The sequence below is a fragment of the Dermochelys coriacea genome, chromosome 1, assembly GCF_009764565.3.
Source record: "Dermochelys coriacea isolate rDerCor1 chromosome 1, rDerCor1.pri.v4, whole genome shotgun sequence".
Taxonomy (NCBI): domain Eukaryota; kingdom Metazoa; phylum Chordata; order Testudines; family Dermochelyidae; genus Dermochelys; species Dermochelys coriacea.
In genome coordinates, this window is record NC_050068.2 from 151,537,275 (window position 1) to 151,559,143 (window position 21,869).

At 40.3% G+C, this 21,869-nt stretch overlaps 1 protein-coding gene and 1 long non-coding RNA gene across 2 annotated transcripts; one reads left to right on the forward strand and one right to left on the reverse strand.

The window, feature by feature from the left end:
• Positions 1–702: 702 nt before the first annotated feature.
• DYNLT3 (dynein light chain Tctex-type 3) lies at positions 703–14,231 on the reverse strand. The gene is made up of 5 exons (XM_038381438.2): positions 14,104–14,231; positions 12,096–12,137; positions 6,551–6,674; positions 4,877–4,954; positions 703–3,246 (listed from the first exon to the last, which is right to left on the reverse strand). The coding sequence occupies exons 1-5, from the start codon at positions 14,131–14,133 to the stop codon at positions 3,170–3,172; spliced, it is 351 nt and encodes a 116-aa protein (XP_038237366.1). The 5' UTR covers positions 14,134–14,231; the 3' UTR covers positions 703–3,169.
• Positions 14,232–14,332: 101 nt separating this feature from the next.
• On the forward strand, positions 14,333–21,528 carry LOC122458183. The gene is made up of 4 exons (XR_006278088.1): positions 14,333–15,688; positions 16,910–17,051; positions 17,627–17,707; positions 20,643–21,528. It is a non-coding gene; the product is annotated as an uncharacterized LOC122458183 (long non-coding RNA).
• Positions 21,529–21,869: the final 341 nt, after the last annotated feature.

Consider the following 21,869-nt stretch of genomic DNA (forward strand, 5'->3'; position numbering starts at 1 on the left):
TGCCCCCGTACTCCCCCCCCCCAACTGCTTTAGTATTTTTTCCATCTGAATCCTCAAGGTGCTTATCCATCTTTGACCAGGCTAAGTTTGTTATTACTTATGTTCTAAAACAATATTTTTTAGGGATTTGAAATAGGTCCCACTGCAAACTCATCTTCATTCCATTAATAAGACTGCATGTCTGATGGTAAATTTTTTGAAGTGCTTTGAGATGGCTGGAGATAAAAGGTATTTAAAAAATTCAGCACTTACCATTTAAAAATACCTATATATTGAAGAAATGCAGTAATGTATTTTAGGATAAATTATAATGTTAAGAAATGTTTGTAGCTAAAGCCGTCATTGAGAAGAAAAATAAGTACAAAGTAGATAATGTCTTCTAATAGGTCAACAATTAAACAATGTAGACTAAAGTGCTCTGGTCCTGAAGTTTCTGTAATGAAGGTAATTTTTTGATCCAATAAAGGTTATCTTGTAAAATAGTATGAAAGGCAGTAAGAGGATGAATGTAATGTTGGGGAGAGATATGAGAAATCGGCACTACTCCCTGAATTTTGGGACACTTGCCAGGACAGATCCATAGTTTCCAAAATATCTCTGCACCTGTAATAACATGCTTCACTTATAAAAATAATACAAGATGGAGGAAGAAGTATAGTAGCAAGCTGCTATCTATGATGATCTGATCCTACCAAAGGTAAATGCAGCCAAGGCAAACCATCTTTATTTTTGGTAGAAACAAAATGAAGTAACTTTACAACAATCAATATTTTAAAATTGTTTAGTGAGCTTTTCCATAGTAGAACTCCACCAAACCTAGTTACACCAAATAAGATATCACTTCATATCTTATCTTCAAATACAGCAAAAAAGACTAACAAAGTTAATGGCTATTAGGAATATTTATTCCAGTCATGGCAGCTAAAGCTTATAACATTAATGGGATAGAAGCTATCCCAATATTTTTACCCATCCACATCTTGCCCTAAACCAAATAATCTTTCTTAATTTACTTTATTATATATCTGAAATTCAGTGCACCATGCAAATGTTTTCACACTATACCTGCCTCCTAGACAAATGCAATATTTTAGCGCTTGACTCTATTTGTGCTCATATAAAGGCTGAATTCTATTTTATTTATGCCTGCCAAGCATCGGATTTTGAACTAGCATTGTGTATTCTAGATGTATGTAGGTTCTAACTTTTTGAGTCTTGTAGTAATTTCCAATACAGTTTGAAGAACCAGGGTTGTTATAACTTTTTTTTTTTTAAGGACATATTTGCCATTTGACCAAATCAGAGTGACTGTGAAAAATAATTAAAAATAAATAAATCAGAATTGCATAAAATTGAAGCAGTGCTTTCAAAGTCCATGTTAAAATGCAAAGCAGATTTATAGCAACTATTAGATAGTTATTGAATATCTTTAGACTAGGTAGTAAATAAGAAAAAAATCTTTAAGTGTTGTTTGAGATATGCCAGAACTTAAAATGGCTGCCACTCAATGGCAGCAACAACTTAGATCTTTTTATAATCAATACAAATACTTCAAAATTGACATAATTTATGCATTGACTAAAATGTAGACCCCAATCCTGCAATTGCTTACATACACAAAATTTTTTTACTAATCCTGTGAATGTCTCATGTAAGTCAATAGGATTGCTCATATCAGTGAGCTGAGCATGTGTGAATGTTTGCAAGATGGAGGCCTTAGCTATGTCACTAATTTTTAATTATTTTATACTTATTACTCCATAGTTATTACACAATTTTATAGTTGGAGTATAGGCAATACTTTATAAATATAAGGATATGTTCTGTATCATGTATTTGTACTTAGAGAGAATAAGGCTCTTTTAAAAACATGGGCATCTCGTACCTACACAAACTCATTTATTTAGCTCTACATGATTGATTGCTCAAAGTTATTTAAAGCAAGGCCCAACTCTAATTCTACTGAGGTCAACAGGTGTAGAATTGGGTCCTTTGTTAGGAAAGACACCTACTTAAACTGGATCAGGAATGTGCCAGGTGCTCATGTCATGAGTTTTCCTACAGTCTTCTAGTCACTGAACCAATCAGGTTAGGTCAGATTAAACTAGTTTTATAATTTGGTGAATTCTTCTTAAGAAATATGTATTCATAGGCACTGAGTGCTAATGAACAATGAACTCAATCATGTTTCCACTTAATTCAATGACAACGTTCCAAATGGTATTTGAAAAAAGATCATACCCTTTAAAAGGACTAGAGTACACTGAAGAAATAAATGCTTTGGCATGATGAAATCATTTTGTCCCCCAGGCAGAAAAGCATAAATGTATAAGTTGTTTGGGCTTTTTACGCTTGATCGGTTAACTGTGGTGTCCATACAGCATCAATGCATAATACAGAAATAGCCTTGTTTAATCAGATATGAGGCTCTCATACTTATCATTCAACACAAGGAATATTGTAAATGTAATATATTCCTAGTCTGTTCCCAACTGCATTTTAATCTTGCTGTTTCTTAATGCTTGTATCCTTTCATCTCCCTTCTGCTGATTAGATTATTCCATCTCTCTGTGAGTAAAGTATCAGTTTGCCTATGTCTATACTGCAGGTGAAGGTGTCATTGTAGTGTGGGAAGGCATGCCTGTGTTGTTTTTTTTAAATCTAGCTAGTATGGATAACAATAGTGTAGACATGATGGCACAGGTTTCTGTATGGGCTAGCAACCTGAGTACATACCCGGGCTCACTCATGGGTTTGTATTTAGGCAGCTAGCCAGTGCAGTCACATCTATACTATTGTGCAACCTAGATTAAGGCAAGCATGGGTATGCCTACTTGTGCTAGTCACACCTTCACTTGAATTACAGATGTAATCTTTTGACCCAAATATCCTTATTTTCATTTGATTAGTATCATGGCATCTCCAGTTTAACATATCATCAATCTGGAATATTTAAATTGCTAAAATTTTCTTAAAAAAAGCCAGTTGTCACAAGTTAAATTGAAAGAATTTGCTCAGAATGTACACTTTGTGTAGTGGACTTTACAGCATGTTCATACCTTTTTCTTTAGTGCACAAACAGTATTATATAATGGCAATATGCTTTGAGATTTTGATACTTTCTGATCTTAAAGGCTTTGGTGTAACTTAATATTTGTACTCCAGTCAGCTACAGGACAACAGCAATGGCAAAAACATTGACAATGCAGTTCATAGTCCGGTTTTCCCATCTCACTGTGCAGGTACCTAAAAGATAATTAAAAAAAAGATCAGAAAATAAACTTGCTTCCCATACTGTCTTTGTTAAATTCCATTACATTTCAGTGCAAAAGACCAGAAATTTAGAATAAAAAAAACCTCTCAGATACTCATTTCTCAGAGGAAATATACTAGGAATTTGTAATCCTCTCCATAAAGATGAATTTACTCTTACCTTTTTCTCTTTGGAATACAGAAACTAATACCATCAAAACTGCATCAAACTTACACATACTACTATTTACTAATAAACTTAGTTTTAAATAAGATAAAAACTCCAATATAATAAAACAAATTAAGTTCTCTCTATAAACCTGGAGAAAAACAGCTTTTCCTCCAACTTTTGATTCTGCAGCTAAAGAGCCGAGAAATGTAAATAGTTATGGGGTGTAAGAATGGAGTGATAAGCTCTGATTAAGGACTTCCTCCTGTCCTCATGAACTAATAATTTTCCTGATGTCAGAGAATCATTCCTTGTTCTTCCTTATCATTCAACATATAGCATTTGATAGTTACTTAAGCTCAAAGCCTACCTAGCACAGTCACAGGGAGAGAAGATTAGTTCAGAATGAGTTTTTAAAAACATTGATTTAAAAAAGTTCTTGGCACCCTGCCAACAAGGAATTCCCCCTCCCTCCATGTTCAGCCAATGAATCAATATTTTCAAATCCTTTTATATACTTTTTGGTTCTTTTGTATGTAAAAGAATCTTCCATGGCAAAATAAGAATAAACTCATACTACACTTATGACATTAAGAACATAGATAAGAATATGTGATTTTATTTACCTGGACATAATGGGAAATCAGCAAAAGAAGCTGCTGCTCTGACATTTATAAAGCCAACAATATATACATACCCCAATACAAACTCTGACCTGAATGTACTTATTTATTGGAACCTATTTTCTAACTAATGACTCAAGTCTGTCTTGTGTTTTAAATGCAGCCTTTTAACCTTTTTTACAACAGAATCCTGGTACTTCATTTTAAGTCCTTTCTACAGTACTTGAAGAAACTGTCTTGGCAGGCTTGAAACCATTCTAATAATCTTACCACACCACACTGTGAACTGAAATGGGGGATCTTGGAAATAATGCAGAAGTTAATAAAATAAAGGAACGTGGCAACTGACTGCAAGAAAGAAATAAAAGCTATAACAACATTAGTCAAACTATTACTGCTTTAGCTTTAAAAAAAAAAAAAAGCCAATTCTTTATTCGTGTCAGCTTCTCTTAGAGTAGGGCAGTCCATTTATAATAAGTAGGCAGACATTCAGGATTGCAAATTTACATTTAGAGCACACACTACTAATTAAGTCAGTGTCCCTACAATTGAAGATCTTCTATAGGGACTAATTTGCACAATCTTTCTTTCATACTGAAGATAGCTCCACTGGTATTGCTAATTTTGTCATACCCCAGTGTTCTCCATCCATTATTCATTCAATCCGGGGGGTATCTGTTGAAAATGCATCCAAGGCTTCCAGTTCTGGAGTTGATGGCTTTTTGTAATCAACCCTTCAAACTGCTAAAAATACTATTTGTAACACAGCTGAGCAACAGGTAGCACATTCACTGTCTTTTATTTGACTTGAATCTGAATGAGAGAAACTTACCATCAGTTGTGGTATCCCAAAAGCATGAGCTTGCTGTGTGCAGACCAGCTCCGCTCTTCTGCATCACTGCACAGGTTACTGAAGGACAAAGTAATAAAATCAGTTTTTTTCATTAATAAAACAAGACTGATGAATCTGCAGACCGAGTGAAACTACCATCTTGAAACATATACTGTAATTGGAAGCCTCAAAACACAGCCAAGACGCATTCATTTAGTAACAAAACAAGAATGGCAGCCTCTTCCCTTTATGTATTTGTTATATCACACTGTTATATACAAGCTCTCATTTTACTGTCCTACAAGCCTTCAGTTACCTTCTAACTAGGTCTCAAAACCAGGAAAGCTATTATGCAACATCCCTTTAAAAATCTTAATACTAAGATTTTTAATATGAAGTCTACTGAAAGTGTCTAAATACTGATCTATCATTTTTGGAGTAATTGTTTAGATATCTTCTAGGCTAGGTAGTAGCACAGATAGTGGCAGTGGAGTCATGGCTGAGTACATAGCCACTGGTTTCAGGTTCAGCCATGCCGCTGCTACTGTGGCTACACTGCTATTTATACTCATGGTAGCTCTCAGAGAGCTAGCATGCGTATGTATACACAAGCAGAGGAATCAGACCCCTAGCTCACAGTGTAGACATAACCCTAGTGGTATGTAAATAACTCCTTTCCCAGAAAGCTCATTTGTATGACTAAATTCCCTAATTATCTTTTAAAATATTTAAAATTAATTTACACTTGAAGGCACAGCCATTCACCAAGCTGGTGTGAAGGCACACTGTCCCAGTGCGAGCTGCAGGAGGAATTGTGCCTGACACAGATGGTGCTTTTTGAAACTCCTCTGAGCAGAAGCAGCATGTAGTCTTACACCATCTTTTAAGTGGGTGCAGCATCAAGCATGGTCCAGCTGCCTTTGAAGAAGCAAGTGCCAGCATCAGCACGAGCTGGAAGGAGTCCTTGCACCCTCTCAAAGGGAAGACCTGCCCTGCCACTGTGTCCAGCCCACACATACGGGCCACAGTGGGCATAGAATGTACTTTTTTCCCTTTTAACTTCTCCTCCACATGTGCATCCCTGAAAACAGTGGACACAATCTACTCTTTAGGATTCAATCAATTGAACAGCCTCTAAAAGGGTGTATACTGTACAGTAAACCTCAAGTACAAATATTTCTAAAATCCTTTTGGTAAGGATTTAGATTAATACAACCTACCTTCTGAAATTGTGAGAAATTTTTTTGACCAGATGTAATAAATTTGAAGTTTTTTTTTTAACTTTCCCATCTTTTTTTCTTTTGTTTTTTTTTAAAAAAAGAGAAACAGGAAAGACGATTCTCAGATTTAGCTCCTTTGGGAAGGGATCGTCTCTACTGTATGTCTTATACAAGGCTAGGCACACTAACAGCATTTAGCATCAAGTAAAAATGAAAAAACTGCCACAGTTTTGTTGCATATAAATGTCTAAGTGATTAAGCGCAAACACAATGAAATAATAAGGACATTTTTTCAGTTCCTAATCACTGGGGGAAGAAAGGGGGGTTACAGTACAGGAGAAAACTAAGAGGGTATGTTTTTAAACTTCAAAGTACCCCCTAGCTTGAAAACAAATTCTTCCCAGCAATTACTCATCTGAATTGTATAAGGGAAAGTATGGATACTGATACTTACCAATGTATTTGTATGTTTTTCCTAGTTTTACCAGATGTGTTAAAGATTGCTCCACTATAGTTGCAGTCCATTGATTGACTTTGTTGTGATTGTAATCTACCTTGCCCAAAATCCCTTCTATGCACTATAAATAGAGAAAAATCAATTGCACTAGTAGTACATCAATATGAAATGTCTCAAAACAAACCATGTTTAATAGAGTAACTCCAAATATTTACTAAACAATCCCAGAACACTTGCAGGGCAACTGAGTATCTTAGAATAACCATTTGAAATCAATTTAGCTCACTGCATATCAGTTGCTGAATTGGGAAATAAAATATAATTCAGAATCCATAGATGCTGGGAGATTTACTATATATTTGTCTGTCTAGCTCAAAGGTACAACTGATGTGGTAAAGTGAAGCTGTCAGTAGAAACGTATTGCAGAAAAGACTTTTAAATAGTTAAGACTGCAACATGTCTTCTGTTTAAAAGTCAAGCTTTCTTAAAATCGACATGCTTAGTCAGATAATTTGAAGTAATTTGAGGAAAAAATAGCCATTTTTGTTTCTAGCTTTTTTTAAAACAGAGCTAGGGACCAAACAATTGATGTGATGTGGGACAAAATGGTTTCAATCTGATTTATAAAGGTAGTGCATGGCACCCTCTAAGTGAGAAAGGGTGCACGGGAACCCAAATTGAGAAAGGGTATTTAAAAACATGTTCAAGACCCTTGCACAGATGTGTTGCCTGAAAGGATTATAGCTAACATGCACCAATAAAGGGGGAAAAAGTGAGAGGGTTATTATGCAGCTACTTTATGCTTGCCCAGAGCATTTATGTCCACACATTCCTTTGAACCTGAAGTTTCTAGTCTGAAGCTTTGTACATCTACACAATAAAGATTTAATAACTCATGTTGCTAGCTACAAGGTGTCTTTTATGTGTTTTTATTTTATGGGGCGGTTTTACCGTGCTTGCTGTTAGGTCAGCAGGTAATCTAACCAAAGTTTCGTTATATCAGGTGGGGAGGAGACAGAACTTTGGGGCAGGGGAGGGGGTTGCAGCTCTGAGGGGGCAGCACAGGAGCAAGAGGTAGCTTCCTGATGTTGGGGGAAGGTTAATGTGGTTTCCAAAGACACAGCATGGACGTTTGGAACTAACAGTGCAGGTACCTTGACTGCTGAGAGAAAAGGAATGCGTGTTGCCAGAGTTGTCAACATACGGATTCTGGGCAATTCCTGGATCACAAGGTTGCAGAAGTTTCCCAGACAGCAAGGTGTACACCAGGAGAAGGTTGATTTGGGTTGAGACAGGTGGCCTGCATTGGCATTGTGTTTTGCCCACTTTGTGGTGTGTGAACCAGTGATTTGAGGCTGTGATTTACCCGACACTGTGGCAATTGACTTGGATGGAAATGATCCGGCTCTTATTCCTGGTGTTCACCTTATACAATGTATAAGAGCAGATTGGAACCACATCAGAGATTTGTGTCCGGGGACTGTGATAGTTTTCTGATTTGGCTGAGCGTCAGCATAATTGCTACACCAATAAGATGAAAGCTATTAATAAGTGTTGAAAGAAGATTAATCAGGAAAATGGATGATTCATGGCTGACCAAAAAATATCTACTGTATTGCACAGAAATATTATGATCTCTGAAACCTCACCATTTTGGAAGCTTGAGTACTTTTACTGGATGGGGTCAGAGGATCTTTCTCTCAAACATAAAACTGTCTGTATTTTGGAATAGAAAAACATTTATCTTGCTGGCCCTGCCACAAACTCCACCCTCCAACCATTCTGAAACCTAAACAGAAACACCATTCCGCTGTAACACAGTTTGTTTTTAACTCCAGGCACTGCAAATGAGTTGGGTTATGAGGGGGTGGGGGGAAGTAACAGCAATAGAAACTTTTGTATACCAAGGTGTGAAGACTTCAGGGAGACATTCCCACCACCACAAGTAGGGGAGACTGGGTACAGTAGTGGGAAGGGGGCCTGGTTACAGGGGGGAAATGCAGTGAATAGGTCAGGGATATGGCTGGGAAGGTGTGCCACAGCAGGGCTAGTGGGGTCCAGCTGGGGTGTGCGTGTGGGGGGATGGGAATGGTAGGATAGCAATGGGCTGGCTGGCTTGGTATGCAAATTGTGGGATATGTGTACAACTGCCTAAATGACTATTAACCCTACCACCAATATATCTTTTCCTGTTAAAAAAAAAAAAAACTATGAAATTCAATAGTAAAAAACTTTAACTCTGTATTAGCATTGTTTACTTTGTGGTAGATAGTCCCCTTCCAGAACACTCAGTGGAGTAAACCTCAAACGTCTGAAAACTAGGAAATGTAATTAAGGTTGACCATGCAACCTTAATTGTGCCCTCTTTCAGAAATAACCCAATATGCCTCGTTAACACATGTAACTTTTACTATACCACCCTAAGAATTGTTGAAATGTACAAGCTTTTACAATCCACTGACTAATCCCCAGGAATCCAGCTAACATTATGAAAGGACAAAGTGGGAGAGGGAGACAAAGGTTGTCCAATACCACCTTCCATCTACCCTCTTCAAGCAATGCCTCAGTATGCACATAAAACATACTCATTAGGAATGTAAAAGCGGTTAAAAAAGTAACCATGTGACTGATTAAAATGGTATCGGTTACACTGTTAAATGTTTAACCGAGGAACTAGCGGTGCAGGGGGTGCTGCAGCACCCCCACATTTTACACAGGACCTGGCCATGGGCCGGAATCCTGGGTTCGGGGGCGGGGAAGGGGTGAGTTTAATCATTAACCGAAACCAATAAAACAGATAATGCTTATCGGTTATCCGGTTAAACTTTTACATCCCTAATACTCACACTGGCCTTTGGCACTATAAGATTCAGGAGGTTCCAGATCCTGGTCTACACTCATACACTTAGCCAATTCCCCAGAAAGAATACCACATGTTTATAAGAACCACTTCACAGGCTTTTACAACTCACAGGATACCATCTCAAACATACTTTCACTTAACCATCATTAAAGCATTACATTCCTCTCATTCTACCATGTCATATTCTGCTGACAATATCCTTTGTTATAAAAGTCCTTTACCAACATAATCTACACAATGATGCATACTGCATCCTGAAGGTGCACATACACCTCTTCCCCTTCCTCATTCATGAAACAGTGGAAAGCACTGATCTCTTCTTATCACAACCAGAGCTCTGTCATACACCTCAAAAGTAATCCATAGATCTCACAAATACATCTCTACCAAGCAGAGCTAATTACAGTCGCCAACATTCAGTACAGCTACACCTGACACTGACCACACTCACTTTTCCTAGAGTGCATGTAGATAATAAATGCTTAGACTGCTCTTCCAGCTCACTACTGACAATAATACCCTTTGTAATAAAACCCCTGTGCCCTGTAAAGTGTATAACGTGCAATTTTGCCCTGAAATAATGCATACCGTATTCTACAGGTATACATGCAGCTCATGCACAAAGGGTGCAAAACAAAGATCTCCTCAAATTACAATCAAAGCTTTACTACGCACTTCAAAATAATCCAAACATCATCATATCCCGAACACACCTTTACCAAACAGGCCCTATGAGTGCCTCCACCATTTAGCACAGATATACATAACACACTGACTGCACCTGGAGTGTATACAAATAACTCCCATTGGCTACTGCCAGCTCCAGGGGAACATAGGGAAGGTGGCGTGTGCAATCATTTTTTTCTTTTTGTCCTTTAATAGTGTTAGATGGAGTTCTGTGGGTGAGAATGAATGAGTTGTGAAAGCAGACAAAGAATGGGTATTTCAGCAACTGTGGGGTTGGCAGAGTAAAGGTAAATTATTTGGGTATATTGGGGCATTGCTGAAAGAGGGCAGTGTTAAGGTCTAATGCCTGGGCAACCTTAACTCTTATGAAAACCAGGAAATACAGTTGGAGTTTTGCTCAACTCAGCGTTCTGCAACAGGATCACATACCACCCAGCAACCTTAATGTGTTTTTTTGCTATTAAATATGTTCTAACAATTTTGTCAAGTGAACATCTGAGTTTATTTCACAGTGAGGGAACTAAAATTTCCCATTACTCCTACTGATAGACTGTGGCTGCCTGGAATGCTGAGGTGTCACTGCTTTTGTTTTGAAGTGCAGTATGGGTTTCTAAATGCTACTAGAACATAAAAAAAAAACAACCTTTCAGTAAAGGAACATATCCAATGGAAACAATACACACTAGTTTAACCCGACAGGGTAAATTTAAAATGGTGAAAAACTGAAAGCATTCTCTGTAAATTTAATCCCTTCTAATTCTTATTAAATTGCAACCTCTGTCATAAAGGAATCAAGTCATGTGAATGCACATGTTGAGACTAATGTTGTAGCATGGGGCATGGGTCACTTGAGGGAGGATTCTCTGCTCCTTGAAGTCTTTAAACCACGATTTGAGGACTTCAATAGCTCAGACATAGGTGAGGTTTTTCGTAGGAGTGGGTGGGTAAGATTCTGTGTCCTGCGTTGTGCAGGAGGTAGGACTACATGATCAGAATGGTCCCTTCTGACCTTAGTATCTATGAATCTATAAATTTAATCCCTTCTAATTCTTATTAAATTGCAACCTCTGTCATAAAGAAATCAAGTCATGTGAATTCACATGTTGGGACTAAATATATTGACCAATCTTAAATTGTAAAGAAATTAACATCTGAAAAAGGTCTACATAATTAAATGAGACTGTGTACAATTTTTAGACCCAGTGATGTAAACCCCATGCACTCAACTCCCAATGAAGTTATTTAGGAAGCCTATGCCCTGAGAACAAGCAGGATCAAACCCCTTAGCTAGTTTTGATCAACCCTTATACACTGTGCAACATACAGGAAGAAAGACAGGGCTGTTGGCTTCCATTTATTACTTTATACTGTTTTATGAATGTTTATTCAAAATAAATCTTCTCAAGATTTCTAGTCTTTTTAGAGCTGCATTAATGCTAGACAACAGTATGGTAGCTTTAGATAACTTTTGAAATGGGGGATGGATGCTTGGCTTAATTCCCTGTATTAGATGCCCCTTCCCCCCCTCAAAAAAAGTGTACAGTATTTGTCCTTACCTTGAAAGGCTGTGTAAAGAGCTGAACAGTTTATCTGACATTGTTTTTGTGCTTGCTGTGCATACTGGAACAGTTTTTTTGAAATGTGCAGTTTGACAGGACATGCAGAGGCTGCAAAGTCCTTCAGGAAATCTCATTTGAATACACTGTCTCCTACAGAACTCCACAGGACCTGTAAGCAACAGGCTCTGCACTATTCAGTTGCTGGTTGCCATGGTGTTACATTTAACAAATTCTATAATAGACTATTCATCATAGCCTACTTTTCCCTGTATAAAAAGGCACTAAAATCTGTCTTCAAAACTAATTCCAAAATTATATTTAATAAATAAATAAATATGCATGTATGCTAAAAGTGTGGAAGTATCACTGAAAGTGACCTGCAGCTTTTTCTTTTATTTCATTCAAGTCACTAAAATTGTTAAACGTAGCCTACCTCCTTAACGATGTTGTGGGCTTCCTCAGCATTGAAGGTCATCTATAATTTAAAAAGTGAAAAGTATAATCAGTTACTTATAGCATTTCATATTATTCTGGGGAGAAAAGAAATACTTGGATCTAGTTTTCCTTACCCCAACTAGAAAAGGCATAGAACAAGCACCACACTCAGGTAAATTGTACTTTAAACCCAAACTAGATCAAAAGTAGTTTTAAAAATACCTCCCCATTCTCCAGCACAACACAGCTGCCATCTGGCATTAATGCCTGTGCTACAACCCCCTCAAAAAGAAATTTCAAAAGATGAGGCCTGGATACCAGGGTCCAAGCTCATTTTTCCCTATCCTAGAAGATTCTTATACCATGCCTCTAGGCATGCCTTACACATCATGAATATCCACCAGAACAAAAGACCGAACTGAATTCCCTTCATAGGGATCCCAAGCCTGCTCCCATTGAAATGAGGATTCCTAGTGACAAATTTTAACAGAAAACCATAAAACAGGGGATTGCATCCCTAGTACTAAAACTGCTGACTGTTTTATAGGCACTAGAATGCCAAATCACTTATTCAGAATTTTTTTTTTCCTCATTTAAATCACCAGTCTTCTCTGCATTTGTCTCCTGGTTTTCCCTTCTCATCTTTTGTTGTTTTTCTTCTCTGTTGCCTTCCCTCCATTAGTTTATTCCACATGTTACTTTCTCTCTCCACTCCCCTACATGCTTTACCTAATATATAACACGTTGGTGTTGGGCGCTGTCTTTACAGACAGAAAGATGCACAGTAGCCTACCAAATGAGAAAGTACTAATTCTCGTCATTTTCGCTTTGTTCTAGTGGTTCCTAGAAGTGGAGCGGTGCGGCTGAATAGACTAAATCTGGTTAGTTTAATTCTTCTACTCTGGCTGGGGAACAACATGGCAAAATGAAATAAATAAGGTCTTGTCATTCACTTTACTGTTCTTAGAGTGGGCCCAGAAGTTTTTTTGCATTTCTTGTCAAAGAACTCTGTGATTTGTGCTTTGGGGTTGCCACCTTGTCATAAATATCAGTAGCGAACTAAACCTGTAGGTTTCCAAAGGTTATTTTTGAAATATAAACATTGTGCTCTAAGAAGATTGTCCCTTAATCCTTAAAAGGCCACATCCTGAAACTGAAGTTGTGCAGGTGAACCCCTGCTAGTGATATATCAATAGGGCTTTGTGCATGGTGCAGGAGGCTGTGCAAGCAGCTCCAGTTGCGGGAACCAGCCCTAAATGAAATCACTCCCTCTAAAGCCATTTTGCCATTCTCAATTTCTCCGCACTCTTTGAAAGCTCAAGAATTGTGCTAAGAGCATATTCTCTTTGTACACGGGGAGGCGGGGGGGGGGGGGGGGAACAAAGCACGTGTGTGGATTTATTCAGAGTGAACTTCATACACAAACTTCTACCCTGGTGTGCTCAGCCCACCTCCCCAGCGAGGCCGAGGCCTAATTGCGCGTGATTTTTTTCATCCCTTCTCCCCAGCAACGGAGCTTATGGGCTCTACGTCTTCGGGTCAAGGGAGCAGCAAGAAGCAGCCGCGGGTACCTGCCACTCCCCCCGGCTAGACCCCAGCCTTGCCCCAGGGTGACTCTCTTCCCAGCAGCCGCCCAGGGGGAGAGGGGCCTTTCTGGGCCAGGCGGCGGCGCACAGCACCAAGCGCAGGGGCGCCAGTGGCTTCCCGGCGGGAATGTGCGGCCGCGGGTCGAGCCGGGCTCCGGTCACTGCTCCCTAGGGCGGGCGGCTCAATACACCACAGCGGCTGCCACGGGGGGCCCGCTCCGGCCCCCGGGACCCCCCGCGAGGAGGCGGCGGCGGCAGGGCCGCCGGGAATACAACACTCGCCGCTGCCCCCCGGACTCCGCGCTGCGGGACACGGACGCTCCAGCGACCCGATTTCCCGGGGTCGGGGCCGGGGCCGGGGCCGGGGCCCCCCCGAGGCCGCTGGCTCAACGCCCGCCACCGAGTCCCCGGCGCCCCCACCTCGTCGCTGTGGGGGTGAAACTCCTCCATGGCCCGGCTCCGAGCCCGCCGCGGCCCCGCCTCCCGCGCCCCGGCCGGCCTGCGGGCCTCCTGCGGCAGCGACCCCTGCCGGGCGCCGCGGGGAGAGCGCCGGGGCCGGGGCGACGAGGCTCCGGAAGGTTGGCGAGGCCGGGGGCGGCCCCGCCCGCTCCTGCTCGGCAGTGGATCGGCGCGGGGCTGATGTCTGGGGCGACAGGCCCGTCGGCCACGGCTGCCTGGGGCGGGGCGGCGCCGGTCGAAAGGGGCTTGTGTGGGCTGCTCTCCCCCCTCCCAGTGCATAATAACGGCTGGGCCGGGCTTGCGAAATCGGCGGGGGGTTATTTCCCCCTCTGTTGGTACCCCAAGAAATATCAAGTCTGGCTCCCCTGGGTTGGCTGGAGAAGCCTCTGAGGTTTCCGGGGCCGCCCTGTGGACAGGCGGTGACCTCCTGGCCCCGCCACCAGGCTGGCACTCGGGAGGCCTGGCTTCTTCTTTTCCTGGCTCCGCAGTTGTCAGAGCGGCGTGACTTGGGGCAAATTATTAAATTCTCCCTGCTTAAATCTTCCCCGCTGAAAACTGGAGCTGATGCTCCAGGCACCTTTTGTTAAATCACTTCGAGATCTTGGGGGCGAAAAATGCGGGATGAATTCTACCTATGAGCTTTCGTGCCTCTTCATTAGGGGCTAGGGTGGTGGGATCTTTACAGATGGTCTTTCCCTGTTAAACCGTGGCGTTAAATGGGAGTCAAAACAGCCTAAACAGCTGCAGGAAAAATCTTTCGCCCTCAGTTGCTCGGTTTTCAGGGTTTTCCCCCTTGTAACTTCATTGTCCCCTCAGTAGTCATCAACAGGGTTTCCAGGTGAACAAAACTAGAATTTTTAGTCTTTAAGAAAGTGGGGAAAAAAATCCTTTCGGGTCTTCTTTATATGTCGTAAAGCAGCATAACAGTCTATAGATCCCTTCTCCCTTTGTAGTTCACCTTTCATAGCATCCTGTGGTTCTGTGCAGTGACCCTGTGGTATGGGCAGGATTCTCCCCTGAAACTGGAAAAGAGAATTTGCTTTTATTATTATCAAATGTTGACAGTGCGCACAATACTGCACAAAACCCAAAGATAGTTTCCTGTGCTAAAGAAAGTGCCTGTTTGTATTTCTATTCCAGTTATAGAGCACCTTTAATTGTGAAGGGTCTCAGAGCATTTTACAGACTTCAGCTGATAACCAGAGGAATAATTTTTCCCAGTGGTGACTGTACTTTGAAGGTAGAAAAACTGATCAGTTGTTCAGCTGGGCATAGCAGTTCTCCACAACAATATAATAAATGAAGTGAAGAATACCATTTAGAAACTGCAGCTGTCTGTAGGTAGGCAGAATGTAAATGAGAAATTGTCCCTGAGATTTTCTTTTTTCCTGGAATTGGGTGGCATTTCCTTTTTACTCCGTAACTGGCACATTTCAGTAATTCTGAAAGACTCTTCTGTGCTGTTGTATGATTGAATATGACCATTTACATCACTGATATTACCACGGTTCTACAATTGCACCAAATCTTTTACAAAGTATGTCATGTAAATGTCAATCCAGGTATCATCTTTATATCTGAAGTTATGAATATTGGCCATGGACTTGTATCTTATACATGTGTTATAGTCGTGGGTAACACCTACCAGACAGGATTTACATTGGTACCAGACAGCTATGTAGTGATGGTCCATCAAGGACACTTCACTCTCACAGTGCGCCTTAGAAGAAACTCATCCTGCACAGATAGCTCTTCTTGCCCATGTATCAGTTTCCAAGGGGCCAATGGCCAGGTACAGAGAAGGGCTACTAGGATGATCCGAGGAATGGAAAACTTGTCTTATGAAAGGAGACTTAAGGAGCTTGGCTTGTTTAGCCTAACTAAAAGAAGGTTGAGGGGAGATATGATTGCTCTCTATAAATATATCAGAGGGATAAATACAGGAGAGGGAGAGGAATTATTTCAGCTCAGCACCAATGTGGACACAAGAACAAGAATGGGTATAAACTGGCCACCAGGAAGTTTAGACTTGAAATTAGATGAAGGTTTCTAACCATCAGAGGAGTGAAGTTTTGGAATAGCCTTCCAAGGGAAGCAGCGGGGGCAAAAGATCTATCTGGCTTTAAGATTCTACTCGATAAGTTTATGGAGGAGATGGTATGATGGGATAATGGGATTTTGGTAAGTAATTGATCTTTAAATATTCAGGGTAAATAGGACTAATCCCCTGAGATGGGATATTAGATGGATGGGATCTGAGTTACTACAGAAAATTCTTTCCTGGGTATCTGGCTGGTGAATCTTGCCCATATGCTCAGGGTTTAGCTGATCGCCATATTTGGGGTCGGGAAGGAATTTTCCTCCAGGGCAGTTTGGAGAGGCCCTGGAGGCTTTTCGCCTTCCTCTGTAGCATAGGGCATGGGTGACTGGAGGGAGGCTTCTCTGCTCCTTGAAGTCTTTGAACCATGATTTAAGGACTTCAATAGCTCAGACATAGGTGAGGTTTTTTTGTAGGAGTGGGTGGGTGAGACTCTGTGGCCTGCGTTGTGCAGGAGGTCGGACTAGATGATCAGAATGGTCCCTTCTGACCTTAGTATCTATGAATCTCCTGTGAGTCACCAAAGCATGACCCTGGACTCCATCTTGGACTAGTAATTTTCCATGCACCTGGGCTGTGAGTTGAGTTGGGACAGCAAAATTCCATGCACATGGCAGAGGATATAAAAGGACCCTGACATATCTCCATTTTTGTCTTCATTTTCTCTAGACTGGATTTCTAACAAGGAAGCTCTAAGCAAGGACTGATTACCCCCAACCTGTTTGGGTAATTCCAGGGAGAGAGTTTTGCAAGCTCGCAGTTTATTCCATCATTGCTATGATCCTGATCTATGAACACTGAAAAATCACTTGTGTGTATATGACCTATTAATCATTTATAACTCTATTTTCTTTTATTATTAAACCTTTAGTTTTTAGTTAGTAAGGATTGGCATCAACATAATTATTGGATAAGATCTGAGTTATATATTGACCTGGCGCTAAGTGGCTGGTCCCTTGGGATTAGAAGGTCCCTATATTTGATTAAATTGGTTTTCAGTAACCACTCATCATACAGTTCAGTGTCTGTGTGGTGAGCTGAGGGCTGGAATGCCTAAGGAGACTGCATTTTTGGCTTCTTTATTAACCCGTGTGGTGAGACAGAAGTTCACTTTTGTTACTGGCTTGGTATAATCTAATGATAGAATAACCACCAGTTTGGGGTGAGTCTGCTCTATTCCTCAGCGGTCTGCCTTGAATTTAGTATTCTCAGCTGTGACCCACTGAGGCATGATGACATCTTCCAAGCTGTTTCAGTGAGGCATTTACAATCTCGCTTTAAAATAACAAAGCCCAATTATTTTTATATCTGCTAGGGAGCCCTGTAATTCTGTAAATGAGACACTTCCTCATGGAAGTAATAACTTTTTTTTTCTTCTGCTTCTAGATGAATTTCTCTGCATGACCTTGTCATGCATCTGATGCAAAGTCACCATTTTACAGACTGGTATTAAAAGTGAATGGCAACGTAATGTTCTCTAATGGCTGTGTTTAATTAAAAGGGTTAACACTGACATTTACTTTTATACTTGCACATAATAAAACAATGAATACCTAATAAATAGGAAGTCACCACTATCTGTTGTTGTTTGAGAGACCGGTTGGGCAACCAGCACAAAATACTGCAAGTTGGAGTAGTGAAGTACTGAGACTTTTCAGTGTTGTAACTTTTGTGATTTATTTTGTTCACAACATAGAAAGACTTAGCCACTGTAACATCATTCTTCTCTTCCCCTAACTCACTCTAATTTGAAAAAGACATTTAGGTCTAAACTCAAGACTGGGAGTCAGGAACTGCTGAGTTCTAATCCTAGTTTTGACTGTGTGATTCCTTAATAGGGTTGATATATGCCTGCCTACCTCACAGGAGTATTTTGTGGATTAATTTTGCATAGCATTTTGAAAATATAAAAATCGCATACCAAATTATTATTTTATTTTTGACGTCAGTCACTCACCCTGGAACTAGCTTTCAGGTTTGGCAAGTGCTGCAGAACAGAGTAGGAGAAGATTGATCAGGAGGGAGAAATCCCTTGTTTAAAACAGATATCATTATGAGCAAGCACAAATGGAAACCGAATAATGAAAAAAACACATGAAGGTTATATAGTTTTTCAGCATAACATATTTCATTTTTCTATTGTATCGCAGCACCTTCTTAATGTCCCATGCAAGGCTTTCTCAAGACTCCATGCTTTGAAGCTATCTCCAGCAAATCAAAATGTTAGATTTTTTTTTTTTTTGATAAATGGTTACTATGGCAGCTAATGGTAACATTCCATCTTGCTGAATTTAAACTAATAGAAGTTTTCTGTAAGATATAGGTGTAGAATATACATTAGTGAGACACATTGTGAAGAAGAAATCAGCAGTGTGGAATGGGGATTTACCCCAAGGTTGGAAAAGTTATTTCACTTTTGAGTCTTTTCAGGATGTAGGAAAATATAAAATTAAAATAGCATCTAGTTCATCTGTGCTTATCTCTTCCTGACTACTGAGCCATTGCTATTGGTTTTCCATTGTGTATTTTATTTGTCTCAGAGAGATTCATCTTTAAACTAATTTCAACAGTCAAAATTCTTCCTCTTGTCATGGAAAATGACTAAATCTGTTACTGATGTCACAAAAACACTTGTAAATTGAAAAGAAATATTCTGACCTGTTCCATGGTGTATTGCTTAATCATGCTACTTATTGCTTTATTACACTAGAGGGAACTATACGCTGGCAAGTGAAGATGGGAAGTTCAGTATAGTTCTGTCAACTGTAAAAGGAACTGTGCTGAAAGAGATGATGCAGAGGCAGATCCCTGAACTATTCTTTTCATGCACTGGAGACTTTCTTCATTCAAATGCAGAAAAGGAGTGTATAAATGCAGAGAATAAACAGAGCAGCTTGAATCTATGATTCTATTAAATCATTCTGGTGACATCAAGTAAATACTTGTTGGGGAAGGATGATGATTTTACACATGGGAGCGGTAGTAATCTGTGAAGAGTCTATGCTGCTTGAGAGGATTCAATGTAATGTCAATGCTAATGCTGCTAAAGTATTAAGGGATAATTTTTATATCACTTTAAATAAAAAGTGTTTATTGTACTGCCAGAGACAAAAGCAGTAAAATTCTGGCATTAGTCTGTCCTGGCTTTCTTCACCATGTTTGGGCAGATCCTGTACTTCTTACTCAGCCAGAAGTCTAATGAGAATTGTGCCTGCATAAGGAGTGCAGGATCTGGCCCATCTTGTATATGTGTTGTCAAGAGCTATTTTAATAAGATTACAAGAAAACTAGTGGCTTGCTAATTACACCCTGGATAAGTAAATACTTATTAAATAAGAGAGTTCTTAGTTGACTCATTCTAGGTTATTGGTATCTCCATAGCTGTAAATGATCCTTTAAAGGGTGTCCTGTATGTGTAGGGTCTTATCTATACTGGAAAATTGCATCCTGTTAGAACACCTGTTCAATGATATGGTGGACCAGTTTACATGAGGTATATGTAGGCATAGGTATTGCATTAGGTATATTCATGAAGTATTGTATGCCCATACAGGTAGTAAGGCTAATGCTCCCATTTGAGGTATATATGCCCTGTAACAGCATTGCAGATAGGAATTCATATAGGAAAGAAGATTAGGTTGGGGATAGCATAGCTGTACGGATCTTAAGGCAATTAGCCAAAGTACATCAAATACCATTTAACCATTACAGCAGACAAGTAGACAAAGGTGGCATAATGACTTTTCACAGGCTTACACATTTCATAGAAAAAAGACTGGGAACTGTTAAAGTTTCAGACAATCAGTCCAGATCCCTATGTGTTTTTCTCTGCGCTTTCTTCATGTCAGCAGGGGAGATAAAGCAGAATCTAAGACTGAGAAATTGCTAGATTTTTGGTATAGACATTCAGTGGAACAGTAACATGATCGTTGCCCTTGGCATAGTTTGTGACACCCTTCCGCTCCTGCAGCACTTCTGCGGGGACCATCTTGGTGAATTACATCGCAGCAGCATATCTCATTGGTCTTCTCTTTGCCTTTTTGAATAAGTGCCTTCTCTGCCTTCTAATCCCCTGTTTCAGTATAACATCGAGAGTCAGGACTGCTTTAAAGCGATCCACTCTGCATCCCCTTTCAGTTCACTTCCACATCATATTAGTTCCTCCAAGGCACAGGATAAACTGCAAATCCCAAACCGGGAACAGAAATCCCAACATCCTAATCTAGCCCTTGTGTACACACCACTTATCACCTCTGAGGCCTCCCAGGGCTGGGATGAATCTCAAGGAGTGGAATTCAGAAATAGAGGCTAAAACAAAAAAAAATGCTGTAATTGCTTCTATGGAAACAGCACTAATATGGACAATAACTACTTGTTGTTTTCTATACTCCCCTTTATCAAGAGCTGAGCAGTTGACCGATATGAAAGGGAAGAAACAGAGGTCTAAGAATGAGATGTCTGAAGCCCTCCTTACAGACTTTCCAAAAAACCCTGGAAAACTACTGATAACTGGAAAGTGTTTTTGATGTCTGAAAGAGAAAAAGACAGGCAGCTATCCAGCGACAGGATTGAACTGGCCCGAGACAGTGTTGCCATGACAAAAGACACTGCGGAGAAAGATAGGGACTCCTGGAGGCAATGATCAGGCAGAACATTCAGTTGGATTGCATAGTGAAATTAGGCCAGCAGACAATCCAGCATCTTCAGCCAAAATCAGCCATGTTCTGCAGCCCCTGTATGATCTAGGGTACTGGGAACACCAGCCTATGTTCCCCGCTGTAGACCTGCAGCCTTGCTCTCAGAGGCCATTCACTTCCCCAGCTTCAGCATTGGGTAGTAAGAACACCACATGGGAGCCCAGCACATCTGCACTATCCAATGCATGTGGCAACTGTGACCCCATATGGTACCCTAGAAGGCAGAGGGTCTAGAAGAAGCAAAGACAAGATGTACACCTGTGTGAACAGAAGCCCCTCCCCTGACTTGTTGTGTGTTGCCCTCTTCACCCCACTGTATGTGAAAGACATTTTTTCACTTTAAAGCTGTGTTTGATGTTGTTTTAATCCCTATGATCGAAGATTGTAACATTTTTTAAGTTTTATTTTTGGTTTTTATTTATTGCAATAATCTGTGCAATAAAAAACATTAAGTACCAAAGTACCTGCAATGGATGGTACACACAATCCACAAATTTTCAACTGAACAGCAGTGTCGTAAGTTTTTATAAAAGTACAGATGGTATAAAATAGAGTACCCAAATGTGCCACTTCCAGCATCCATAAAATCAACTTCAGTACTCAAAATTCTCTCCCTTCCCCCCCCCAAACCCCTACAGCTGGATGTACAGCTGCACTCTTTCAGGCACCAAATTCAAAGTAAGAACAAAAGCAGTCCCTGACAATGCCTTGGGGCTGCTCATGTCTCTGCACAACTGCACCACAGCCTCGCACACATTAAGACTTTCTCTCTTACTCTCACAGATATTGTGCAAAATACAACATGCAGCTATAATCCTAGGTAAATATCATTGTGCAGCTTCTAATCTAATGAAAAGATAATGCTGTCTTGATTTCAAATGGCCGAATGCACACTCCACTGCCATTCTGCAACTGCTGAGACGATAGTTAAG